The sequence below is a fragment of the Echiichthys vipera genome (genome assembly GCF_963691815.1).
Source record: "Echiichthys vipera genome assembly, chromosome: 11".
Taxonomy (NCBI): Eukaryota; Metazoa; Chordata; class Actinopteri; order Perciformes; family Trachinidae; genus Echiichthys; species Echiichthys vipera.
The window spans coordinates 14,917,526-14,942,118 of NC_139836.1; the positions used below are offsets into that span (position 1 = coordinate 14,917,526).

General features: G+C 41.4%; 1 protein-coding gene across 1 annotated transcript; it reads right to left on the reverse strand.

The window, feature by feature from the left end:
* map3k4 (mitogen-activated protein kinase kinase kinase 4) lies at positions 1 to 20,712 on the reverse strand. Its single transcript, XM_083922530.1, has 26 exons — positions 20,518 to 20,712; positions 14,495 to 14,685; positions 12,960 to 14,386; positions 11,315 to 11,575; positions 10,294 to 10,446; positions 10,005 to 10,162; positions 9,770 to 9,886; positions 9,573 to 9,672; positions 9,336 to 9,419; positions 8,987 to 9,250; positions 8,753 to 8,902; positions 8,245 to 8,406; positions 6,898 to 7,031; positions 6,114 to 6,192; positions 5,920 to 5,998; positions 4,880 to 4,973; positions 2,846 to 2,946; positions 2,679 to 2,750; positions 2,392 to 2,583; positions 2,232 to 2,302; positions 2,038 to 2,154; positions 1,796 to 1,955; positions 1,583 to 1,705; positions 932 to 1,038; positions 274 to 453; positions 1 to 137 (listed from the first exon to the last, which is right to left on the reverse strand). The coding sequence occupies exons 1-26, from the start codon at positions 20,547 to 20,549 to the stop codon at positions 117 to 119; spliced, it is 4,629 nt and encodes a 1,542-aa protein (XP_083778656.1). The 5' UTR covers positions 20,550 to 20,712; the 3' UTR covers positions 1 to 116.
* Positions 20,713 to 24,593: the final 3,881 nt, after the last annotated feature.

Consider the following 24,593-nt stretch of genomic DNA (forward strand, 5'->3'; position numbering starts at 1 on the left):
GTGCCTTCAGCCGTAACTTCCTCTTCTCCCTGGCCACAGTTCTTTTTTTCTTTTGCCAAAAGCATGTACAGTAGTGCTTTCTTTTGTAAACGTAAAAGCCGCAGAGGAGGGTCCATTCACTCTTCATCCGTACAAACCTTAAACAGACGAGAGATAGAAGCTGTAATGGGAACTGGATGGATAACTATGACAGTTTATTTGTGGGATGTTTTTTGATTACAGGTTTATAAAAAAAAAAATGAAAGAAAGAAATTTGCCATAGCAGCATCTCACCTTAACAAACGGGTGGTCTAGCAGCATGCTAGCTGTCCAGCGGCGTTTGGGTTCGCTCTCCAGACAGTGACCGAGATAGTCCTTCCCCTCTGTGCTCAGTTTCTCTGGGATGGGAGGTTTATGGCCCATGCCCACTTTGTACATGATCTGGAAGTTGTGCTCATATTCATGCCAGGGCCTCTGCAGGTTGAAATAAAGAACATAAAATAATTTCCTCATGTTTTTTCTTTTACTTCTGTTTCCGGTGTAGTGAATTTCCAGAAGTGGTAGGAAAGTAGGAAATAAACCTAAAGTACGTGACCAACAATGTGCCTTGAAGAAGCTCAACTAGTGTCAGGTTTTGTGACTTTCAGACAGCTATTTTAAATAATCCAAATGGTTTTGCTAAATGGCTACCAGCTCCACAGTTTGTCAAACCGAAACAATTTGTTACCAAAGCAAACAGCGTCTCACGCCTATTTTTTTTATTTAAAGACTGCTTATAATAATAATAATAATTTTAATACAATAAAATAACCTAAGACGATAACACAAGTATTTCAGCCCGACGTACTTATGGCATAGTAGTATACATGCAGCATAGAAAAATCCCTGAGTAAGTAAATACATGTATAAATGTTAAGGAACAATGACTTTTTGTGCACTTTTAAATCCTTACCTTTCCAGTCACCATCTCAATGAGAACGCAGCCTAAACTCCAGATGTCCGCTGCTCGTCCATGACCTTCACCCTTTGCTCTAGTGATGACTTCAGGTGCCATGTATGCTGATTAATACAGAAAATAAACAATTATTAATCACATTATTAATCACACTTTAAAACAAACAAAAGACCCTTGGTTTATTACATAGCAGCTGCTAAAATGAACAAAGCGAAAATATATATTGATTGCTGTGGGTATAAATGATTTCTGTAAACATTTTTTTGCAATCGTAGTTATAGTAATCTTTTCAATATGACAATGAAGGCTTCAAGAATCTGGAAATTTTTAGTTTAGGTACCTTGAATTATTAATCACTAGAAATAATTAAATCAGTGAAACAATATAATGCAGGTTCAAGAAATGTATTGTGTATAATTCCATATGATCGGTGAGATAGGTTTTATGTAAAAGTGCACCAAACAAATACATAAAAATGAAAATTGTTTTACCCAGTACACACGTAACACAAAGGCAAGTGGGCAGCTCTAAGTACAGGTGTGAATGGATGTATTCAGGACACATTGATATCCATTGGTAAAAGAGGAAAAAAATAAATATGAAGCCACAGTGACACCTGGTGGTGGCATCCAATCCAGACTTCCTTACCTGCTGTTCCCAGTGTGCTGTTCACCTCCCCTGGCATGGTGTGAGTGTTGTTCCTCAATTTGACTGAACAGCCAAAGTCACCCAACTTAATCAGACCCGATGATGTCAAAAATATGTTGGCGCCTGATATTAAAAAAAATAAAGAGACAGAATTAAAAGGTAGGCAAATGGATGCGGAGTTCAAAAATATGAGAAAGAGCATGTGACACTGACCCTTGATATCACGGTGGACAATGCCGTGTTCATGGAGGACATTGATGGCTGTAGTGATCTGTTTGCTATAGAGCCTGATGACGTGTTCCTGCAGCCCTAGTCTGGACACCTCCTCCAGAGTGCCCTCGTCACAGTACTCCATGAAGATGTACATCTCCTCCTACAGGTGAGCGCACAAAATTTAGTATGCTTCAGTGTGCACCATGTGAGGCCTGGGCCGCCAAAAAACGTATGCCTCTTACCCGATGGAGCTCCACTCCAAAGTATCGCACCAGGTTTGGGTGTTTAATGCCTTCGAATATTTTGAGCTCATCTGCCGTCTCCTTGATCGTTTTGTGATCATTAGGCTGGAATCGGATCTGGTAGAATAAAAAAAAATGTTAACGACTGTTTATGATATAATTATTTTAAAGACCACAGATTTGATCATACATACCTCCTTCATGGCCATTAGTTCACCGGTGTCAACGTTAATGCAAGTGTACACCTTCCCATACTGGCCTTCACCTATTATGATACACAAACATTACATTACATACCTGTATGGGCCTTACAAAACATACATCATAGCAAAAGCAGTCAGTAGGTAGTTATACCTATCTTGTTGCCCCTCTGCCACTTGAAGGTCACCTTCCTGAGTCCAACATGCATGACGTTGTCATAGGACTTAGGTGTGTGACACACTTGGCCGATGATGTTGCGCTGCTTCATCACAGCGTAGCGCTTGTCCTCAAACTTGCGGATGGAGCGACGGACGGCCTCCATGGGGCTTTGCCGTGCTGCTGTGTCTGCAATGGGAGATAGAAAACAGGATTTATTATTTTCATGTTGGAAGCCATTCCTTATAGTCAATCTAACATGCCTCAACACTCAACAATCTCACCCTTGGACTGGCTGATAAAGGTGCGGAGCTCCCAGCTCCGCCGTGCAGGGTCTCCCTTAGGATAGGAAGGCTCTGGAGAAAGGCATCACAAGAAAAAAAAATTATCCATCAGAAAAATGAATACGCACAATGAGGATCATACGTTGCATAGCAATGAATGCACTCACCTTCTCTGTCCTCTGTAGGACTAGAGTGGCGGCTCAGAGATTTGAAATGCAACTCGGCTGCAACCGATGACAGACGGTCATTCTCATGGACACTGGATCCCCTGCAAGAGCAAGGAAGAAACTGATGCAACACTGTGGTTCAATTAAAATCTACGGATTCAGATAGTATGTCTTTCAGTTTCTCTGTTTATGTGCAAATTAATGATCAACAGAGTGCAATCTTTTACAATACTGTACTGCATTTTATGCTTTCAAAATGGCTGCTCATGCTCTCAATACAATACCACACACTTAGTGAGTCATTTACCTTTAATTAATTGAAGAAAATTAAAAACAGGCCACTGCTTTCTAAAAGCATCTTAGCAATATGTTACCCACTGACTTGCAAAGGGCTAGAGATCATCTTTAATTTAGGATGCTTTTGGGGAAATGTTCCCAGAGTTGTGCTTTAAATGAAAATTACATTCATACTGTAAACAATATAAACAATCCACCAATCAAGCTACATAATTCTATGCTGGACAGCCAGTAAAATGGTTTAAAGATACATATCCCTTTCAAGAAACCCATTAGCAGCTCAGCATGCATTAGTCATAAAGCTCAAACACACTTGAAGGTTAGATCTTTAGAGTGCATGTTCTGATTTCAAAAGCACACACAAATAAGCCAAAAAGTTTCACAGCAGTGAATCACCAGCACCAAAGCAAGACTGATGTTAATAGCACTAAAATGAAGTATATCATAATCCACCCTTTCATTTAGAAAGTGTGTTCACAACAATCACAGTCTCTTCCCTTGACCAGTAACAAGACTTGTGTCATTTTTAAGATTTGGTGACGTTTTAGCTGGGCTTATAAAACACTTCTGAAACACTGCATATTAAAATATTTTTATTAAATTATTTGGTTGCATGCACGCATACCATGCATATTATTTAGATGCATCTTTCAGCACTTCAATTAAGCTGTTGCAAGTCTACGAGTGATTAAAATAATCATATCTGTACAGCCATGCTGTAAATGCAGCATCAGTGTATTCAAAATCTGTCCCTTCAAGTAAAATTTGATTTCAGGTAGTGTGTGAAGGGGAATGCCTCATTCAAACTACAAAAGATTAATGTTAGATGTAAAAAAAAAAATAAGAATAATCTCACTTAACAGAGAATGGGAGACTGACTTGTTGACATGGTAGTTAATCCAATATCTATCCAAATATCCAAATTTATAGTGTTTGTTTGGATACAATCAGAAAGCTTAAAGCAGAACATCTGCAATCTTCCAATAAAACATATAAATTAAAAGCTACAAACCTTATAATTAAATTAAAACAAGTAAAACAAAATACACATCAGCATCAGAGTGCTATCAAACAGCGCTTCATTATTTCCATCTTTTGAAATTCACTGTTAAAGGATCTGCAAATAACAAATTTCAGATCTTGAACATGAAGCATTTCCTCCTTTAATTTCCAGGAGCTTTATTAAAAAAAAGAATTGGAAAAAAAAAATCAGTGATGGCTCTTTTTTTCTTTGTATCTGAGGCTTTTTCTTCTATTTTGACAGCAGTTTCTACCAAGTGACTTCGGGGCAAGGCTACCTGACGTCACTGGGGCTGCTGCTGGGTGCTTTGGTGTGGCTGTGTTCCCCCGGGCCCTGAGGGACGGGGCGAGGGCCGTTGGGGAACAGCTGGTTCCGGAGGTCGCAGGGGAGACTTCGAGAGCTGTGTGGTGAAACAAACAAACTGAGGAGCTCAGCCTTGGGAGGTAAGGTGGCTTCAGTGGGATGTGTGTAGATATGTTTGTGTGTGAGTGACTGGATGGCTGATTGAGGGACACACATTCACACTCAGTCACACTCACTCAGACACTTAAAAAAAAAAAATACTGACATACTGAGAGCATACACATTCAAAAACAGAACAGCTACAGAGCTAAAACATCTGTAGGCATACAAAGCAATAGTAGATGAGGCAAGATGAGCCATGCAGGAAAGAGTATTAAAACACTCAGACAAAAACTCTAACTGCAACCACTTACCTGAAACCGTCAGCATTAGGGATGAACAGATTGGGGTTTGGTGGGTCACTATGGCAACGAGGGACCTTTACAGGACGGGGACTATTCCTGGGGGCTGAAAAAAAGAAAAACACAATGCTTTATTTGGACAAAAAGGAAACCTGGTTTATAGTTTTGGAGAAATCTTCAATGATCTAAAGATCATAGAAATAATGGCGGGTAAAGTGCTCATGGTTTAACAGCCATGTCCACCCAGTGGTCAGGTTATGTCACCACAAGAAAGCCACTTGGATGGATGCTTCGCTCCATCCAAGTCAAAGACAGACATTTAATTCTTTGCACCACTGCTTTAGTTCCAGTTTGTTGCCTTCTGCCCTGTCTCTGCTGTGGAAGTCCCCGAGAAACGGAGCATCAGAGAGGTGCCGAAAACCACCTGCTTTAAAGCGGCTTTTCCCTGTCTTTATTTAATCAGGGAATGTTTGCTGAACAAACATGTTTTTCAGTAACACCTAGGCCCCCAGGATGAGCACGGGGTTTGAAAGCCAATTTAACATAGTGGCTAAACCATGGATTTTACAACTTCCTGGTCCGTCATGTGATACCATGAGGCCCAAAAATACTTTTCCCCATAGACCTTGGGAAAGAGACATCTGTAAATCAGTGGATCATTTTTTTGAGGGTCTGCAAAACTATTCATTTCACTATCAGAACATGATCAATTCAACCCGATGACATCTAGAAAGTCTAGAAGAGCCACATGATTCAATAATTTTATCAGAATTCAAGTTAGCGGAGGGCTAAACCAGAAGTTAACAGGCTCTGTCAGTGGAAGTCTCCAGTGTGGAAGCAATGCTGAAGATCTGGATAATTTTATGCACGGAAGTGGAACTTTTTTGGCTTTATGTGCCAGAGAGCAACTTTCAACAGTACAGAGTTTCTTGTGCCTGCTTTGTGTTAGTCTGTACCCAGGACACCATGGTTATAAACTGCAACAGAATATAAACACTGAAATAAACCCTGTACTCCAGATATGGAAGTCACCAACAGATAAAGAGTCTTACCAATGTACAGGCCTGTGACTGGGCTATGAGGTTTTCCGATCACATGTCCAATACATTCATTCATCAAAGCTTGTAAATTCTGCGGAAAGACATGTAAATTCATCGTCAATAGATAACAGACACATCATATTCAAAGCATACATGTTGTGCAATATTTTTAAAGATGACAAAAAGTAGAAAACAGGTGATTTTACCAAGAAGTCATCCTCTGGCAATGCTGATATAAAGGCAGGCTCGATAGCCTGAAGAAAATCAAAACCCTGAGTCGCCCACCTGTGGGTTAAACATGGCCGTCAATCAATGTGTGCCCAAACTTCACTCTGTACTGTGCTGATAGATGCTCCAGTGTGCTGTGTGTGTTTATGTGAATGTGTGAATGAACGTATATACATCTGTGTATGTCTCTGTGCATGATTGTGGGAGGGTTGGGTTCTTTTAACTTTCTTCTCCTGATTTTATTTGATGTTTCTCTTTTTCTGTACATCTCTGTAAGGCACTTTGCGATACTTTTCTGTATGAAAAGCACCAAATAAATAAAGGTTGATTTGATTTGATTTGAATATTTAACAAATATTATAACTGACTCCTGCTCACTGTAAAGTGGCCTATTTTTGATTGTGTATGTGTCTGAATATTAAAACAACTTGTTGTAATTGTATTCTGTGAAATAACCTTAAGGATTCACTCTATTAAGAGAATATAATGTTGCTATGGTAACTTGTTGTGGCTCACACTCCACTTGGGGCTAAGAAAGCGTGCACACTGGCACAACCTTGGCCCATTTCAAAGTGAGCTACTCCTGACTGGTGGCCTTGCTCCAGAGCAGGTTATCCCCAAGTTTGCAGGGTTGTCCCTTGAAAATCGACTTAACCCAGAGCTTAAAGTTGCCAGTGTGAAATGGGGCTAAGTAAACAATAGAATTCTAGTCAGTTACATGTTCCAACGGACATTAGTGCTCAAAAGAAGGTAAGGCCTTACCTGGGCTTTGTGCCCCTGCCACTCTCACATTTGGTCAGGACATATGTCATCCATTTGCGAGCAAATGTTATGTAGCGCTCCCCAATCCTCTGCCTGAACTCCCCTGACATCAGGCGCACCACCTCCTTGTGGTACTGTAAATAACAAAATAAGCAAATTTGTATTCAGAATGTATCTCTATAAACACATTTACAAGGGAATGTAATATAAAAATGTGACAAGATTTCGGTATCGGACACCATCTTTTTTTTTTGTAGACAGTAGTATTTAACAATCCGATTTGAGCCTGCTTTAGTTGCATGGAGAGCAAAAGAGGCATTCGCCAATATGCAAGGTCTGAACATATTGGCTATTGTGTGATGACGACTTAGTTTCCATTAGCTTTATCTGTATTCTTATGCAGATATCTGTTTACAGAGACGTTCTCTTGACTCTAAGGGCGCACTCACACTGTCCATCTGCGCCTAACTGCGGCCAGCTTGACAGCCACGGAGCGTTTGGGAGAGGTGGGCGTTTGGGAGAGGTGGGCTTTTGTAAGCGCGTTACACATGTACGAGAACGAGCACGAGCGTACGAGCATGAGGCCTAAGACGGCTCTGACGTCATTTTGTGTGCGCCTGTTCGGACATAGAAAAAAAAAAAAAAAAGATGGACCATGCGCGGACATTTAAAACAATGGAGGCAAAGGTTCACGTTGGTGTGATGCGGAGGTGGAGTGTTTACTGCAGATTTGGTCGGATGAAAATATTCAAAAACAGTCGGACAAGACGCACAAAAACTCTGAGGTCTACGTAAAGATTTGTAAACAAATGACGTCATCAATGCGTGTGACGTGCTACGGCGTGATGACGTATGGACAGGCAAGAAGCATTCGCGCCAAGGCCCAAGCAGTGTGAGTACAAACGGGCCTGGCCAGCGGGGGGAGAGGGAGGGGGGGACAAGTACCCTAAAGCCCGGGGCACGGTACGGACAGACAGTGTGAGTGCGCCCCAACTCCATTCTCGCATCTCAAGTTGCTAACCGGACTGTAAATAATGACCACTGCTTGGAAGATGTAGTCTTGGCCTGTATATGCGCTAGTTACACCAGAAATCTCGAAATATTAGCCACTACCCTCAGAGGCTAAATCGTTGTCAAACGAGATTGATTTAGGATTAATGCCACAACTTCCCCTCATCTGATGACCTCACAATTAATTCAGTCCTTGCAGCCTTATTGTCACTTTGCAAAATATAACCCATAAGTACACCAAAACAATCATCCAAAAAGTGGAGAAGAGACATCTGAGTAGAATAAGGGAAAGATTATATGTGCAGCATATATGAAAATATACACTGTTACAGTTACCTCAAAGGCAAAATTGTAGCCCTGTATCATTGCCTCCCTGTAGTATTGATGCAGAGTGGCTGACTCGGATTCCTCCACCTCTGCCTCAAACTCTGTGGTGAACATGTACTCCACTCGGTCAATGGCAGTGCTGATCTTAATGCATAGTTGTAGTGCCTCATCCTATGGCAGGAGAGAGAAAGATGGGGAGAAGAAAAAGTTTCTTTATTATTTCCAAATAAAAAGGGTTTCTGTAGAAAAAAAAATGTAAACCTCTAAACGTAAAAGTGATCAACATTGTGAGACATGACATGTTGTATTATTTAACAGATATGTAAGCTCAGTGACTTTCCTTTGGGTAATCACTTCTAAAATCTGGCCTGATAGCGGCCTGATATTTTTTTTCAGGCGATGTTATAACAAAGCGGAAATACGGGTTAACTAAGTAGGACACCATCATGCACCTGTCTTTACAAGAACACAAAAGTGTTTTAATAGGTTAGAAATCATGGCTAGATTATGTAAGTACCTTGAGCTCCTCCAGAGCACTTGCAATGAGAGGCTGACTAGATGTTTGCTCCCGGCTAAGAGTCAGCACATCCTCCATGGATTGCTGAAAGGTCTTTCGTTGAGCGACCAGATGAGCTGACTGCATCACTATCAAGAGCATGCTCTCCACCTGAAAGAACATTGGACCAGTGGGAGGCTTGTAATGCACACATGCATGCACGCACACACACATTAAATTAAAAATGTTACATACCTTCATGGCTCTTAAAGTGTCAACAGTTTCCATCTGAGGGACCAGTTTGAGCAGCTCTCCGTCCCACTGAGCCCAGTCAGAAGTAGAGTCCCCAGCTCTGTGTTTACTCATGAGCAGGTAGGCCTCGTCCTCTGCAATTTCATCTGGCTCTTTGGAGCAGTCTTTGCCAGCAGCGGCATTGAGAAGCTGCAGGATGACAGGCCGTTGATCCCTCAAGCCGCAGGGCACAAAAACTTGCAGCTCCTCCAAACCTGGAATCTGAACCTGGATATAGAAGGAGGATGTTAAACAGGTACATAAATGTCTGAAAAGAAAGATTAGAAACGTGTAAAATGAACAGGGGACGCACCTTGACATAGTTTCCCTTCTTCAGTGCCTCCAGGAGACAAGTCACCCCGTTAGTGATACTGAAAACCGCAGCAACCTCCAAGTCCTGCACAGAGGTAATCAAACAAAACTGTGTCAGATCACACAGTCCCGGTTCTCCAAAGAGCAGAGAAAATAGGGTCACAGATAAACTGCCTAGTCAGTACGGTTGTGGCTTTCTATTTCAAGGGAGTGAAAATTCTTCGCTGCGGTCTCTCACCTTACGAAGCATTTTGGCAAAGCCCAGTGCCTTGGACGCTCGCTCCCTGGCCTCGTGGAAAAGCTCTTTAAGTGACCGACTAGTCTCGATAACTGACCGCCTTGAAGAATTCAAAAGGTTTGAAGTTTAAAAGACAAAAAAACAAAACAGGTACACTGGCTGAAACAGAAATCAAATAACCATCTTATTCCCCTTACCTGATCTCATCTGAGGCGGTGCTGTCATCTGCACATTCCCAGAATTCATTACCACTCTTTTGCAGGCCAGCGTCAAGGAACTCTCCAGTGGATTTAAGCAGCATACCAGCAATATCGCTGCAAAGAGCAGAATAGTCCTCTCTTTCACATAAATTACAAGTAACACTCTTAAAGGATAGGTTTGCAATTGTGAAAGTATTTTCTTGCTCCTTTACTTCACAGGTAAGTGACTGACCAGAAAAGCTTCCCAGACTGGGCCTCCCCTCCACGGATGTAAGGAGTGATGACCTTAGTGAAGTTCCACTCCTCCTCTAACAGGTTCTTTAAGCTGTGAGAGGCCTGAGGCAGCTGCTGCAGCATCTGGATCCAACTGTGCATGTAGTCAAAGTACACCTACAAAAACAATGACACGTTAGATAACCACAACTTAAATTTAAGTGTAACGCATAGAATCAAGAGACTTTCCCTACAATGATTATATACATTTAAAATCTGTAAGTTGAAGTAGAGGTTAAGAGTCTTACCATGAGCATCTTGTGAAGGTCCTCTTCAAACTCATCAATATTGGCATTTGTCTGAAAGCCCTGAGCATCAGTCACCACGCCACGCAGCATGAACTGATAATACTGCTTCATCAGAAGACCACCTTTGAGAACCTCTTTACACTCACGCACCAACTGCAGAGCACAAACAACATGCAACAGTAAGATTAGCACTTATATATGAACTGGCATGTATTACTGTCTTCAAGGATAGTTCTGGACAATAAAATGGTAAAAATGGTTATCTCAATATTTTTTCGTTAATATTATCTAAGCTTATATATTTATTTGATAATCTATAGTTCAGCAGGCCCATACGTATATTTGTAGGCTACTAGTTCTAACAATAATTAATGTGTTTACAGACCATGCCATATGACTGGTCTCTTTAATTTGAGAAAATGAAGCATGCAATGGAACCAAAATACACTGGAGATCAAGATTAGAAGACAAATTATAAATACAGTCCAGATAGAAGCCCCATAGAGAATCATTGGAAAATCTTCTGTGTCAAAGTAATGGCTAAGAAACCCACTTCAGTTACAGAACCGTGGAAGAGACTGCAAGAAGAATGGACCAAGATCAAACCAGAGCAATGAAACTAATGATGTCTTGTGGGCAGATGTGCTGAAGTCATTCAAAGCAAGAGCCTCTACACTTCCTATTCATTTTTGAATCCTACAGCCCTAAGAAAACATTGTTTAAATCTTCTCTTCTGACAATGTGGTTAATGTTCTCTGTATTTTGTGAAAAAAACAGTGTTTTCGTTGAAGTGTCTTGGTCATTTAAAAAAAAACATGCTTGTCCAGCAGTGTTATAGTGGATATTGTATCAAATTCAATAAAAAATAAATAACATTTCAGAATAGATCAAGTATAATTAATATTTTCTCTAATTCTGATCTCCAGTGTATATGTTAGTTAGACACAGTCACACATGCAGCATTAATGGTGCAGCCGATATAAAAGACACTAACACTAAAGTAACAGTAACAGCTCCTTGCCTGTTTGATACTGAGCAGTGAGGGCTCTCCAGCAGGCCTCTGTTCAAGTCGTAGTTTAAGGCATTCGTGAATGACATTGAGAAGGACTCTGCACAGCACGAGGAACGCTGGCCGGAAGGACGGGAGGTCCATGTCCAGCAAATCCTCCCAGGAAACCTGGTCTGCTCCGAGCTCTGGATGAGCGGGTCCGCTGCATGACACATGGCGCGACAGCTCTGGCAGGTAATCACTGTACAGCATGGGGTCTGGGAAGTCTGCAAACTGCAGTGGGAATGTCCGGCAAAGTTAATTCAGCATGTCATTAAGGATGGCTATTAACAGTCAACAGTTTGCTTCACTATAAACTCAAAGTTGTTTTGTTTTATTCTGCTATTTCATAAATGTATTAAAACTGTTTTCATTGCTTGATCCATCATATCTCATCTTTTACATTTCAGATAGGCATCTGCAAAGACTCTGTGAATATGCACCCCTTTTGGATCGCACAGCACGGTGTACATTACTAAAAACTTACACTATCTCTAGATTTATTCAATAAATCAGCGATCCATAACATGTTTATTTGCAGGTCAAAGCTCACTATTTCCAACAACGATTATCTAACAAACTCAATTACAATCCTCTTCTCTTAAATGCTCCTTTTTTCTGTTACTAGCTTGTGTTTACACATCCTCAGTTGTTTATAGCCTGGGCTTCTTGGAAGCTCCAAATGCTCTTTCTTCTGGTGCCTCATAAACTTACTAATATTTCGCTCCAATTATCTGCTTTTGCTCTCCACTTTACAGCAATTCCGAATAGCAGACATGACTGCTTTGAGACAGTACACAGTATTGCCATAATAACTGCAATGTGACACTTATTTAATGAAACATGTGTTTTTTTTTCCCACATAAATTAGCACAAATGTACATCACATTGCATTTCACAACACATATTACTGGTGTATGATATAAATAAACCTTTGAATTAGTGATTGACAATTCAATGACTTATTCAACACTATTACTCTACAGTATGCCGTTTTTTTGCAAACTGAGTGAAGAATACTGCATCTAGTTTGACTGCTAAGTGCGCCAGGCTGTATTGCTGTTTTAATAAACCTGGAAGTGAAATTAGGTTGCCAAAAAAAAGAATGTAGCTGATGTTCTTGGATCTCATTTGATAATATAAGTAAGTGATTTCTGTAAAAACCCAGGCAATATTATGACAAAGTTTTAATTTAGGGCTTCAACCGATAAGTAGTGAATATATTATTTTATCTTTAGTCAATCAAATATCAGAAAAGTAAAAAAAAAAAAAAAAATGCTCGCTCAATGCTCATGTTGTCATGTTTGTTCATATATATGTATATAGTATATTCAATATTTTTCACCTTTACTTTTTAAAATTTGTATATGTATTTGTTACATATTCATTCAATTTTAAGGATTAAGGATATCTCATATTACTGTTACTGCCATCAAACTAATTGTTCATCTGTAAGAGAGCTTGTGTTACATAGTAAAAGACACTTAATTTAGAGCCGACGGATGACTATCTCCCTGCAGCAAGAAACTCCTAAGAAAGAAACTACTGAGCAAGAAAGAAGTCTCCACAGCACTGCAGTTATATGGATACAGTGCAGTTAAAGAAACCATAGCCTCACCTCCAGTGCAGGAGTGTGGCGTAGCAGCGCTGCTCTGGACCTCTGAAGAGAGCGGTCCATAAGTTTATGCAGTCTGAGGATCAGTTTACGCAGTCCCATCTGTTTCAGAGCTTTATCCACAAATGGTCTGTAGATGGCTGTAGGGCAGAATACTCCCCCTCCCGAAATCGCTTCTGCACTTCCTGCGGTAGCAGTTGGGAGAAACTCCTCTTCGGACAACAATCGGGCAAATTTAGGTGTCAGGGAGGGAGACAATTCTCCCTCTGCTACATGTCCCAATACCCCCTCTTCTTCCTCATCATCCCTGTCCTCTCCATCACTTTCAGCAGTAAAAGTGGCTGTCGAGTCATTCTCCTCGTCTTCCTCATTCTCCTCTTCTTCATTGCCACGGGAGCAGCGAGGTGAAGGGATCTCAAAGACAGGCCACCCGATACGGGATAGATCGTGGAGGCCTAGAACCGTGGCCATAACACGCAGCTTCTGGTTGAGGTCCTGGGTGATATTGAGCCACAGACAGAGCGCCTGCACCCTGCCCTGGAAGTCTCGTGCTGCATACTTTTCATAGTCCTTCTGCAGGGCCTGCAAAGACGGGTACAAAGCTTCCACAGACTCCAGCAACTCAATAACACGCTTGACCTGCTCAAATGCAAGCCGCTGGCGCTGAAGGTGCTCCCTGCAATCAGCGCCAGAGCCCAGTGGCTCTGCTGCATTCATTGCTGGTGAGGGGAAGGCGCTAAAGCCCCAGGGATCTACTCCACAGTGGTTGGTTTCTGCTACAGCAGGCTCCCTCTCCTCTCCACAGACCAGATCTGGGATACTCTGATAGTCCTCTAGGATTGTTTGAGACCCTAAACACTGGGCCCCTCTCAGGCTGGCATAGTTGACCTTAAAGTGCAGCACCTCATTGACGATGTCAGGGATGGCCTGGCGGGCAGTGAAAAGAAAAAGGTCTTGGTCACTGGTGGAGCGTCGTGCATGCCAAGCCTGCAGCTCCAACCAAATGACCTCGTTGTTGTGCCCCATGAAGGCCATGTTCTCCAGGCCTCTCTGCTCCTTCTCTTTCCTCTTGGAGGACATAGACGTGAGCTTAAGCAGCAGCCGCAGAGTTTCAAAGAACTTGAGGCGGTCGGCGGGACAGTCTGTCCTGGAGGTCTGACGGTGGGTCCGGACAATATGGGGCATTGATACAGGAAGTTTGCAACTGCTGCAGCCCAAGCTCAAGTAATGCTTCCTGGGATCCATGTTGAGGGCACCAAAAGGGTTTGACTTTGAAAGTGGATCCAGCATGAAGGAACCTTCAAAAGTCTTCTTGTGGTCTCTCTCCGTAGAGCGCAGTGTGGCCCTCTGCTTCTTGCCCTGCTTGTAGCTGTGCTCTTCAGGAGCCTCCGCTGGCCTAGGACTCTCTCTCAGGACAGATGGGATAGGGTCTACTGGAATAAACACAGATACCCACTCACAGTCAGTACAATGCGTGTAAAAATGCATGTAAAAGTTTCCCATGTATAGATATAAGTTAAATAGATTTATTAATTTACCCTTGTTGGGAGACCGACCAGCACTCCTTGCCTGGCTGTTTCGTTGATGTTTGCCAGACATGCGTTTCACCTGGCGAGAGGTATAAGGAGGGGATGTGCCATACAGAGCTTCCTCTTCCTCGCTGGGAGAGTCCCAGGATTCATCCACCTCAGAGTTTTGTTGGGATGCATCTTTAACTGGCTTAGCCTGCCTGTCAAGATTTAATGACATTATGGCAAAATCAGTCAGGAGGAAGAAATATCGACATGGTCTAGCTTTGCATCTTTATAATAAGCAATGCTACCTGAAAGTGATGATCACAGCAAACGAATGCCTTGGCATAATGACACTTTTTCTGTCCCATCACAATGAAACCAAAGAAATGTGTGTGCAAGGTTATACAGTGCTGGGGATGTTTGTACCCATAACAGGGTGTGCAGCAAATCTCCTGTGATGCCACAGCAAACAGGTTGCTAAACTGCAACTAGACTGTATGTCTGCTGCTACCTAGAGCAGACTGACGAGCTGTCTGTCCTTTGGAGCCTGACTGCTCTGTGCATGACCGCAGCCGCCCAGACGCAGGATAATAAGTTGTGGCTTCTCTACTGGCACCCTTGGACTAGGTAAACATAATGGCTCAACCAGAGAGGGAGAAAAAGTAACTCTTGTTTGGTCATCAACAGTCCTGCACAAGTCAAGATTTCATGACGCACTGAGACTCGCACAACCATGGTGCTTAGACGTTGGAAAGTAATGCAAACACAGCAATGCAAAACAGCATGTCCCACACATGAAAATGTGTTTCATGTGTATAAATCTTGAGCAACAAAAAAAATTTGAACATAAAGGTTGTTTAACAACATCCTGCCTGCAAATTTCAGACAGTGAAAGCCTAGAGCAGAATATGTGTCATCTAGTTCTGCAGAAAGGAAACACTATAATCACTTGAGATATTTCCTTCTGGGACAAAAAAGAAAAAAAGAAAAGAAAACAGAGTGTGCAAGCAGCGCGTCTTTCGAGATTATTATGTCAGAGCTTTGTTCCCTAATGCCATTCTGAGGAGTTTTTAACAGGATTAGTGAGAAAGGTTGGGAGGTCTGACCCCGCAACAAAAACAAAAAGAGAAAGAAGAGGAGGGGCATGAAAACAGGCGTTCTAAATGCTAGTCGCCATGTGTCCCTCCATCGATCATCTGACTGAAAGCCATTCCCAAACACGCGTCCATTTGTGTCTGTGTAGATGGAGTTGAAAGGGGCACACTCTTGCTGGGGGAGTATGTGTGAGTGTTAATGGAGGGGTGTAAACCTGGAAATCCCAAGGAACCAGATAGGGAGTGAGGCCTGAGTTCTATAGCCCATCTGCCCCATTGCAGAAAATGTCTCTATGCACACACACAGTCCCCTGGGAGAAGCTCTGGAACTACATGTGAGGCAGACAGACACCTGCTGCAAACCCTACGACTTCAAATGCAATAAGAATCCAGATGCAATCAAGACTTCATGAACGTAACATACTGCAAGAATTGTGGTTAAGAGCACAACCATCTTAACCACAAAACTCTTGAAATTACAGAGTAACTCTTGCATGAAAGAACACTAGTGCCTTTATGAGTGTATTGTATGGGAAACTGTGGAGGGGCTTGTTCGGCAGGAGCAGGACACGACAGTGATCTTTTCAGTATGCAAGCACATGAAGGCATAGTAAGCAAGCGTGTGTGTTGCAATAAGTCATTTAGCGCAACAACAGCAGAATCTATGTGCTTTTGCAATGCAAAAATCTAGACAGGTATCAGGAAACTGCATAGAGAAAGCAGATGAAGTGAATGTAATAACCTCCTACTGCGTCAATCACAAATATGCATGTGTGCATGCATGTGTAAACATCTCAATCGTGCACGGGTGTGTGGTGTCTGAGGACAGAAATAGTGCATGCATGTGAGAGGGAACGAGACCAAGTTTTAAAAAGACACTTCTCTACGCAGAACAGCATGATTAGATCACTCAGGAATGACAGCGGAACCGATGACGCCATCACTTGTTTGTTTGGTTGCCATGAGACACTTCAAGCACAGATTTTGCTGCTACAGTAAAGACTGCACAAATTCCTCCTCTCTCTGAATTCTTTGCTTTTCTTCATAAAAACCTACAGGCAGGGCAAGCAACACAGCAGTTAACCATAGCAGCACTATGGTCTTCAAGCTGTCCCTGCCTGGCTGCCACTAGTGAATTATCACTGCAGATGGTGTCTGGCTGGTCTCAATGGCTCATCTGATGGCTCATTGGGGCTCCAATAAAGGCCAAAGGAATGCTAGAGCCCCTAGGCAGAAACACTGAGTGCATAATAAATGGCACAAAATGGAAAGTCTTTTCTGTGTAGCGACTGAAGCAGTGATACGGAGGACTGCCAGAGTCAGGGGGGCCTGACCTTTGACACCGACCATCCACACTATTGTACCAGGAAGGGGCACTCTATTGTATAGTTGTGACACGTGGCCCGTGAGGCCCACCGCTGAATAGCACACAGCTGGTTAGTGAGCACACTTGCTCACAATGGTCAAACTAAAGGGGATTTTTTTTTTTTTTAGGGAGAGGAAAAGGAGGAGAAGGAGGCCGGGGTTTTGTAAGAGCACACTCTCCACCAATTAGGTCATGCTGGCAGGACTGATGCTGGGTAGGCTAAATACAGATTCTGATTCCCCCCCACTGTAAAAAGGATGTGCCTTCTGGCTAGTAGTCATTTCAGCCCGGGGTTAAGCTGTGAGGCGATAAGAATATAAAACCTATTTGTGCACATGTACTCAAATCTCAATGGAAGTTTAGCTCATATTTAAAACACTATGCATATCTGAACTGCTGGCTATCCCTGATAAACAGGCAGAGCTGATGCAGCGATCAGAATTTGTGCCATAGGCTGACAGAATTCAGAAACAAAGAACACAACGTACTTGACCCCACCCTTCTCTGGAACAGTGTGACATTGCCAGGAGTGGACCTCCCAACCTCTCCCACATGCAACTATACAAAGCATACTGTACATGCACAAGAGAGAAGCTTGCCTCTCCAAGACATGATCATAGATGCAAACATCAGTGCAATCCTTAAACACTGCTGTGCATACTATCTGGCCTTATAGATCAGTTGACACCAGGGAACATCGTCAGACTAAGGAAATACAGACTTTACTGTACTAGTGGAAGTGCAAGCCATTAACCACATTAAGTCACGTGATGTAATTGTATCTAAATGTGGACTGATTGCAGACTGTGGGTTTCAGCATGAGGTAAATGGTTTAATTACATGTTTTTCACCTTATGCCACTTGCATCATAAATGCAGTGCAGGCAGCAATCTGCTCCACCTATGAAATTGAATATGAAACTGTAGAGTCATAAGCAATCATAAGCAATTTATCTCAACTTTTTTTAACTTGCATTTCAGTTTCTTGCAGTTGTGCACATCACGAAAGCCAAATCAAATAGATGAACACAATGCTATTCTGCAGAACTTAGCAATCTTTCCTTTCCTTCTCTATCATGATGATTTTACTTCTGCATGCACATCAGTAACATGAATTGCCATAGTATTATTTGTGACAAAGATCCTATTGTTTAAAAGAAAATGGCAGATGAGAGTGACAGAATGTGGGAGCAGCACTATTTTCTCTAAAGCAGGTGTGGGCATAGAGACAGGATGCAGTTAGGAAATGCTAGAGGACATCCATCTGTACAGCCTGTGCTCCTGGCAAATGCAGGCATTAAGGAGTTCTACCCATGAGCGTCTCCGGGGCTCCAGGCAGCTATCCACTGCACACTGTTCACCACATCCTGAAATCTCTGGAATGCTTGTGAGCCACAATGTCTTCAGACTGACTCTGAGAATAAGACATTATTGACAAAGGACCTCTGTACATGCCAGTGATAGCCTTCAATTGCCACGCAAGCACATAACTCATCTTTAGATGAATAGTTTGGAGTGAACCAACCTCACATTGTGTGTTATACAGTCATCAAAGTGGATATAGAAAGATCTGTTGTGAATGCTGTGAGGCTTGTCAAGTTAGTCTGACGTTTGAATCTCATTACAGAGCTATGCAATCTGAAACAACAGGGCGAACAAAAGTTGTGTTCCTGCAATCTAATGCAACTAATGACACGTAACCTATGTTAACAACAATCCAAGTTGGGTATGTATCTAATCCTGGACACGTATCTTCTTTTTTTGTGTGCAATAACTTTATCCACCACTTAAGTGCAATAATTTAATCTTACTGCTCCTTTCTGTCATATACAGTAATACATATTTTATCTTGTACATTTTCTCTACATTTAACATAACGGATTTCATTTTTAAGGAATTTTATTCGACCTGTATACTTACATCTACTTCATATATATTTGACTAAGAGTTTATTGCTTACTGTTTCTTTTTTTATACTTTCTGTATTTATTTAGCTAAGAGTTTATTGGTTATCTTATACCTCCCTTGTGTTTTTGTAAACTGCTGGAAATTCAATTTCCCTGCGGGAGTCATCCCAAAGGGATCAATAAAGAGCAGTCTAAGTCTAAATCTAATCCCGTTATTCTTGAAATGATAACTCCAATAAATTATCAGGCAGATCCACATTTAGGCTCACAGACAGTATGTTAACTGGTAAAACCCTGCCATGGCATGCTTTTCAGGTCTCCAGAGCATAATTTACCTTTCACCCCAGACGTTGTGCACACACTAAACATGGGTATGAATGTGGGGGGAAAACAACATGAGAATGGATCTCTTGTAATCAACTTGTGACATGTTTCCAGCAATAGCATGACTCAGTGTTTTTCTTTATGCAACAATGCCGGACAGCAGTTACTTTAACAGCAACAGTATTGCACAATCATGCGAGCTGTTTGCGTGTCCACTTCGGACTGAGTGGCCACACAAGGGTGCAGGGGAATAACAGGCTGGTGCTCAATCATTACTGGAAGAAAGTCGACAAAAAGCAATGTGCTCAAAACCCAGGATTATAGGAGGTGACTACGTGATAAGTGCCCTTAAAGTCACTAGCTCTGCAGAAAATACGACTGCATGTGGAGGAGAAGGGAGGAGAGGGGAAGACATAACACCAGATTCCTGAGGGTCTGTCGCCAGCGGTCAGGGGCAAACACTGCGGCATTTCGATTAGAGGATGTGCACACATGACAAAAACATCTTCTGACTGATTGCAGAACTGTATCGTTCAGTAACCTTGTCATCTGAACAATAAGAATACATGACACTGACAGCGTGATGAAACAGCTGCAGCTGCACATACATTTGACATGTTGTCAACAAAGTTCTGTACGCTGAACAATAATGATCGAATTAAATTAATTTAAAAAATGCATTATGTGTATGCTGTACACAGTCAACGAGCCCATATCGCGATAAAGCAATGGAGCGCGAGACAGAAGCACGAGAGAGAAAAACAAGAGATGAAATACAAAAACAGTGGAGCAACATGCTAAAGCTAAAGCCAACGAAGTTTAGTGCCTCGGCGTTATAATAATGGACAGCACGGTCTGGCAACCTCAAATAATCAACAACACTTTCAAGTCCACCTTTCGAGCCCACACTGCGAACACGCATGTAGCTTCAGCTCAGCCTTTTTCTATTAGTGAACTTGCGGATAAAAAATAAAGTGACAATAAGCGACAGCTAATAGAAGATGTTAGCTAGCTTGGTCCCTGGCATGTTGCACTGTTACAGCGGTGGATAATAATTGGTAAAGTTACCTTATCATTTGTTGAGCATTTTCGCCTTGCAACTCTAGCAACCGAGAATCAGAGGAGGAGATAATATCTGCAGGAAAGTAAGCCTAAAAATGTTGCTCTGAAAACTTTGCAACTACTGTGTGTGTTGCAAATGCATTTACTGCACGCGCGCCACTATTTGACAGGAAGTCGATTTCTAAGAGATGCGCGAGCGCTCCTATAGAGCCGACTGCAGTGTCACATTCAGCTCCCTATCTGGCAACTGCGGGGTCCTGATGGTGTAGTGTCTTGTTCAACAAAATTCGCATACCTGCTGGGCTTGTTGCGATCCGGAGGCTCCATAGCAAAGCAGTGGCTTCTTGTTTATGGCCGTGCATGGACTAAACCATGTCTAAGCGATGTCGGACAGACTTTGCACCGTTTAATCTTTGCAAGAGAGGCGGATTTGTGTCTCTTTAGAGCACTTTCTATCCGCCGGCACAGTTGACTCTCGCTTGTGCGTATGCCGTCGCCATCTTTCCAACGTTCATTGAGGAGGAGTGCCACAGTCTTGCATTACTACGGCAGCTCGGATGGGTCGTATACGTCCGTAAATGTGCAGCCCCCCTGCGCTTGTACTTAACCTACAGTAGTAGACCTACAGTCACAGTGAATCAGTTGATCATCTCTTGACTGATATGATGAATTATAATGTTTTTAAATCACAGCTGTAGTAAACCCGATATGTTACAAATGACTGCTGGGATAATTGGAGTTTATTATTCATTCACAGCTTAGTTTGTAGTTTTCAGTGAAAGAATGAAGGGACTAATTTCAGATGGCCTACAGTACTGAGGGCCTGATGTGACACGATGTCAGGAGCCCATTGTCAGATTTAGGGGGGTTGTACTATATGCAGTACAACAACCCATGCATTTCATGGGTTCATGCTGTCACTCTTCTGAACAGCTGAGCCAATGTGCTGCCTCTTAAATCTACCTCCTGCATTCAGCATTAAGTATGTTCATCTTGTACATTTGTTTTATATATGTATAATTGTATAAAACATTTATGTATATATCCATAACGTATGTGCCTGTCCATTTTTGCCATCTGGATTGTATATTTGTCCCAATTTGTTATTATTATTATTTTATTTATGTGTACTATGTGTCTATATTGTATATGTCTACCTTTCTGAGAGAGTGAACACCTACCGAAGTCAAATTCCATGTACAGTATGTGTGCATACTTGGCCATTAAAGCTGATTCTGATTCTGATTCTGATTTGGGGGGTTCTGGCGGCCCCTGGTGGTCTCGAGTCTTGTGACCATTCAATCCGACTGAGGCCACCTTATTCAAATCTTTACCTTTATGAATAAACAATTTGTGTTTACATGTTTGTTTATGCATATTATGTGGGGACACTGAAATGAAGCCTACCTTAAATCATGTCTAGGTTTTGTTTTCTACGACAACTTTTTTATGACTAGAGTAATCCAGGTATTCTTAATGACGTATTCATAATTAAAGTATATATTTAGATTTTGTTTAGTTATGATGTTGTATCTAACCCAACATTTTCCTAAATCAAGTGGTCAAGGCATTATGCACTTTGGGTCAGTTACAACTTTCACTCACCCCTACAAAAAAAAGTACAGTATCTAAACATCTACAGTCAAAATATTTGTTTCTGATTAATCATAAGACACATTCTGAAACAATAGGAGTTGATTTTACCCTGATAATGCTGGTAAAGCATATACCTTAAATTAACGTCTCAAATTAATATAATCCCAAAAACGTTTTTAGTCATCTTCACAACGCAAGTTTCAAATCAACAGCACCCAATGATTAAATAATTGTATACATAATACATTCAATTTCTTTGGGATCTTGAAGTACGATAAGGTAAGAACAGTGCCTCATTCTGATCATCACTCAAGTTTAGATGCAGCGCCAGTGGTGTAGTGGAGGGTATACGCAGGTATACGGAGTATACCCACCTCTTATTCTCAGAGTTTACAGTATACCCACCTATTAGCCAGAAAGACACTGGAATATATAGGAGTTTGGCATCTTTTATTTCAGAATTATGGTGTCTCGTAAGCCTGTTCGCGCTGGACATATTATTTTTGCATGACAAAATAATAATACGATGTACATTTACCCACTCCCTTCATGGTTACATACTCATGCACCACGTAGTACCCCTACCGCATCAACTACCACTACACCACTTTGCAGCACCAAAAAATTGATAATAAAATACAATTTTTGGATGAGACCCATCAACCAATTTGTGATTTACTATCAGATATGTTTTTTTCTTCAAGGTAGAGTAAGATAGTTAATATTAGGTTTAATATACCGAGGAACTTAAGATTTTACTGATAACATTTGTTTAGTTAAAACAAGCGAGTGTAGGAATAAGGAAATGGATTTATTATGAGGTAATACACACCTTTAATCTTTAGTCGGTGCTGTGGCTTTGACTCTTGCCTTGTGAAGACTAGAATAAAGCACTATAAAATACGAAACTGCTATCTATACCATAAAATGATTTCCTTAGAAACACTTTCAGTTATAATTTAAAAAACACACATTTTAACATTCCTGACTTCTGAAAATGTTATTTTTACACATTTTAATATTATTTTCACTATTAATCAAGTAGCCTTGGGTGAACTCTTCAGGAAACATTACATTCACTCCTGCCCACCCTTGCCAAAAAGGAAACAGTAATATCAAGAATAACACATCAAAACTGCCTCTATGAGGAGCAACTGCTACAAAAAACACAAGTGGAATAAGTAATTTTTAGTCTACCTAGCCTAAATGTATTATGGAGAATAGCCCATTTCAGAATTATATATAAGGCTATATTACTGCATTATAATTGGTGATGCATTTACATGTGCATTTGTTTTACCTTTATTTATTCAGGGGGAGAACACTGAGAGCAATGCTGTCTTTTTTCACATTCACACAGTTACACATTCACACTGGAAACTGCCCAGTACAACCGCAGTCTGCTCTGCTGGCCCCTGAGCAGCGGTTTGAGGGTTATGGGCTTTGCTCAAGGGCACCTCAGTGGTGGTAATGAAGGAAGGGCAAGTGCTACTTCTTCACTTCCCCACTCAGATTTATCCTGCCGGTCGCTTCTCTAACCTTTAGGCCCCCGCCCCATTACTTGGTTGGGTTCATTTTAATTACTTCAGGCCTGTATACTGCTAGGTGTCTTAACCTATAATAATGTAGCATATTTTACGAGTTGATTTATATTGTGTAGCCTATTAATAATCTAAATCTACAAAGTAACTAGTTGTCTAACTACAGCTAGAAAGTCAAAGGTACAATAATTCCCTCCAGTATTGAATTGGGCAGAAGTTTCCAAAATTAAATAACTCATATAAAGTAGGCCTATTTAAGCACTGACAAAACATGTTGCTAAATTTGTAGGTGACTACCCAGAAAACCTTTTTTTAAATAATAATAATAATAATAATGCTAATTATGATGATTATTATTATTATTTAAAATGTTTTCTGGGTAGTTTAATAATAATAATAATAATAATAATAATAATAATAATAATTATTATTATTATTATTATTATTATTATCATTTAGGCCTTGTTCACATGAGGTGTCTTTCTTCATGAATAAAGGCCAGTTGTTCCTGAAGTCATCTGTCTCTCCACACCCATTTATCTCACCAGGCTTTATATTCGTTGTATCGGGGCGTTTAATCCTTACTTCATTACTTTCTTTGGTTACAAAACAAAAGGCGGGGTGAGTGAATAGCTCTCTGACGTTTTCGTTTTCTCTGAACTGAAACAAAACAGACTTGGGTATGACTTGAGAGGCTACCTGGGAGGAGAGGAAGGGAAACTCTGACGTCACACGGCCTTTGTCGCCGCCACATCACTTGCTGCCTTCAGTGTCACGTGAAGCTCGGAAATATCAATACCACATAGCCAGGATAATTAACGTAGTGTTTCTTTCTGAAATAATATAGAAACATGCTAGTTATAGATTCATTAGAGTTGCGTGGTTGTAGGCCTGCCATTGTTTTGAAAACCAGGCCCCAATGTGCTTTTTTGCAGCCTAAGATAGCGGCAGAGAGAAAGGAGTGTGAATCAGTGTTGCACCTGCTTCTATACATTTTAATCGATTTTTTTGTAACGGTGTCTAACATCAGAAGTCCACTTGTCAATTCAAGACGCCCCAAATGACCACACCGTCGCAAATGGAGCAACTTAGAGGATCTCAGCTTCTTTCTCATCCAATAATAGTAACATTTCCGATTTCACCTGAAAGCCTCATGCGCCACAGCAGGTTTGGCGGAGGGGGAAGAGAGAATATTCATTGAGCTGTCTGTAACAACATCCCTCTCTTCAGGATA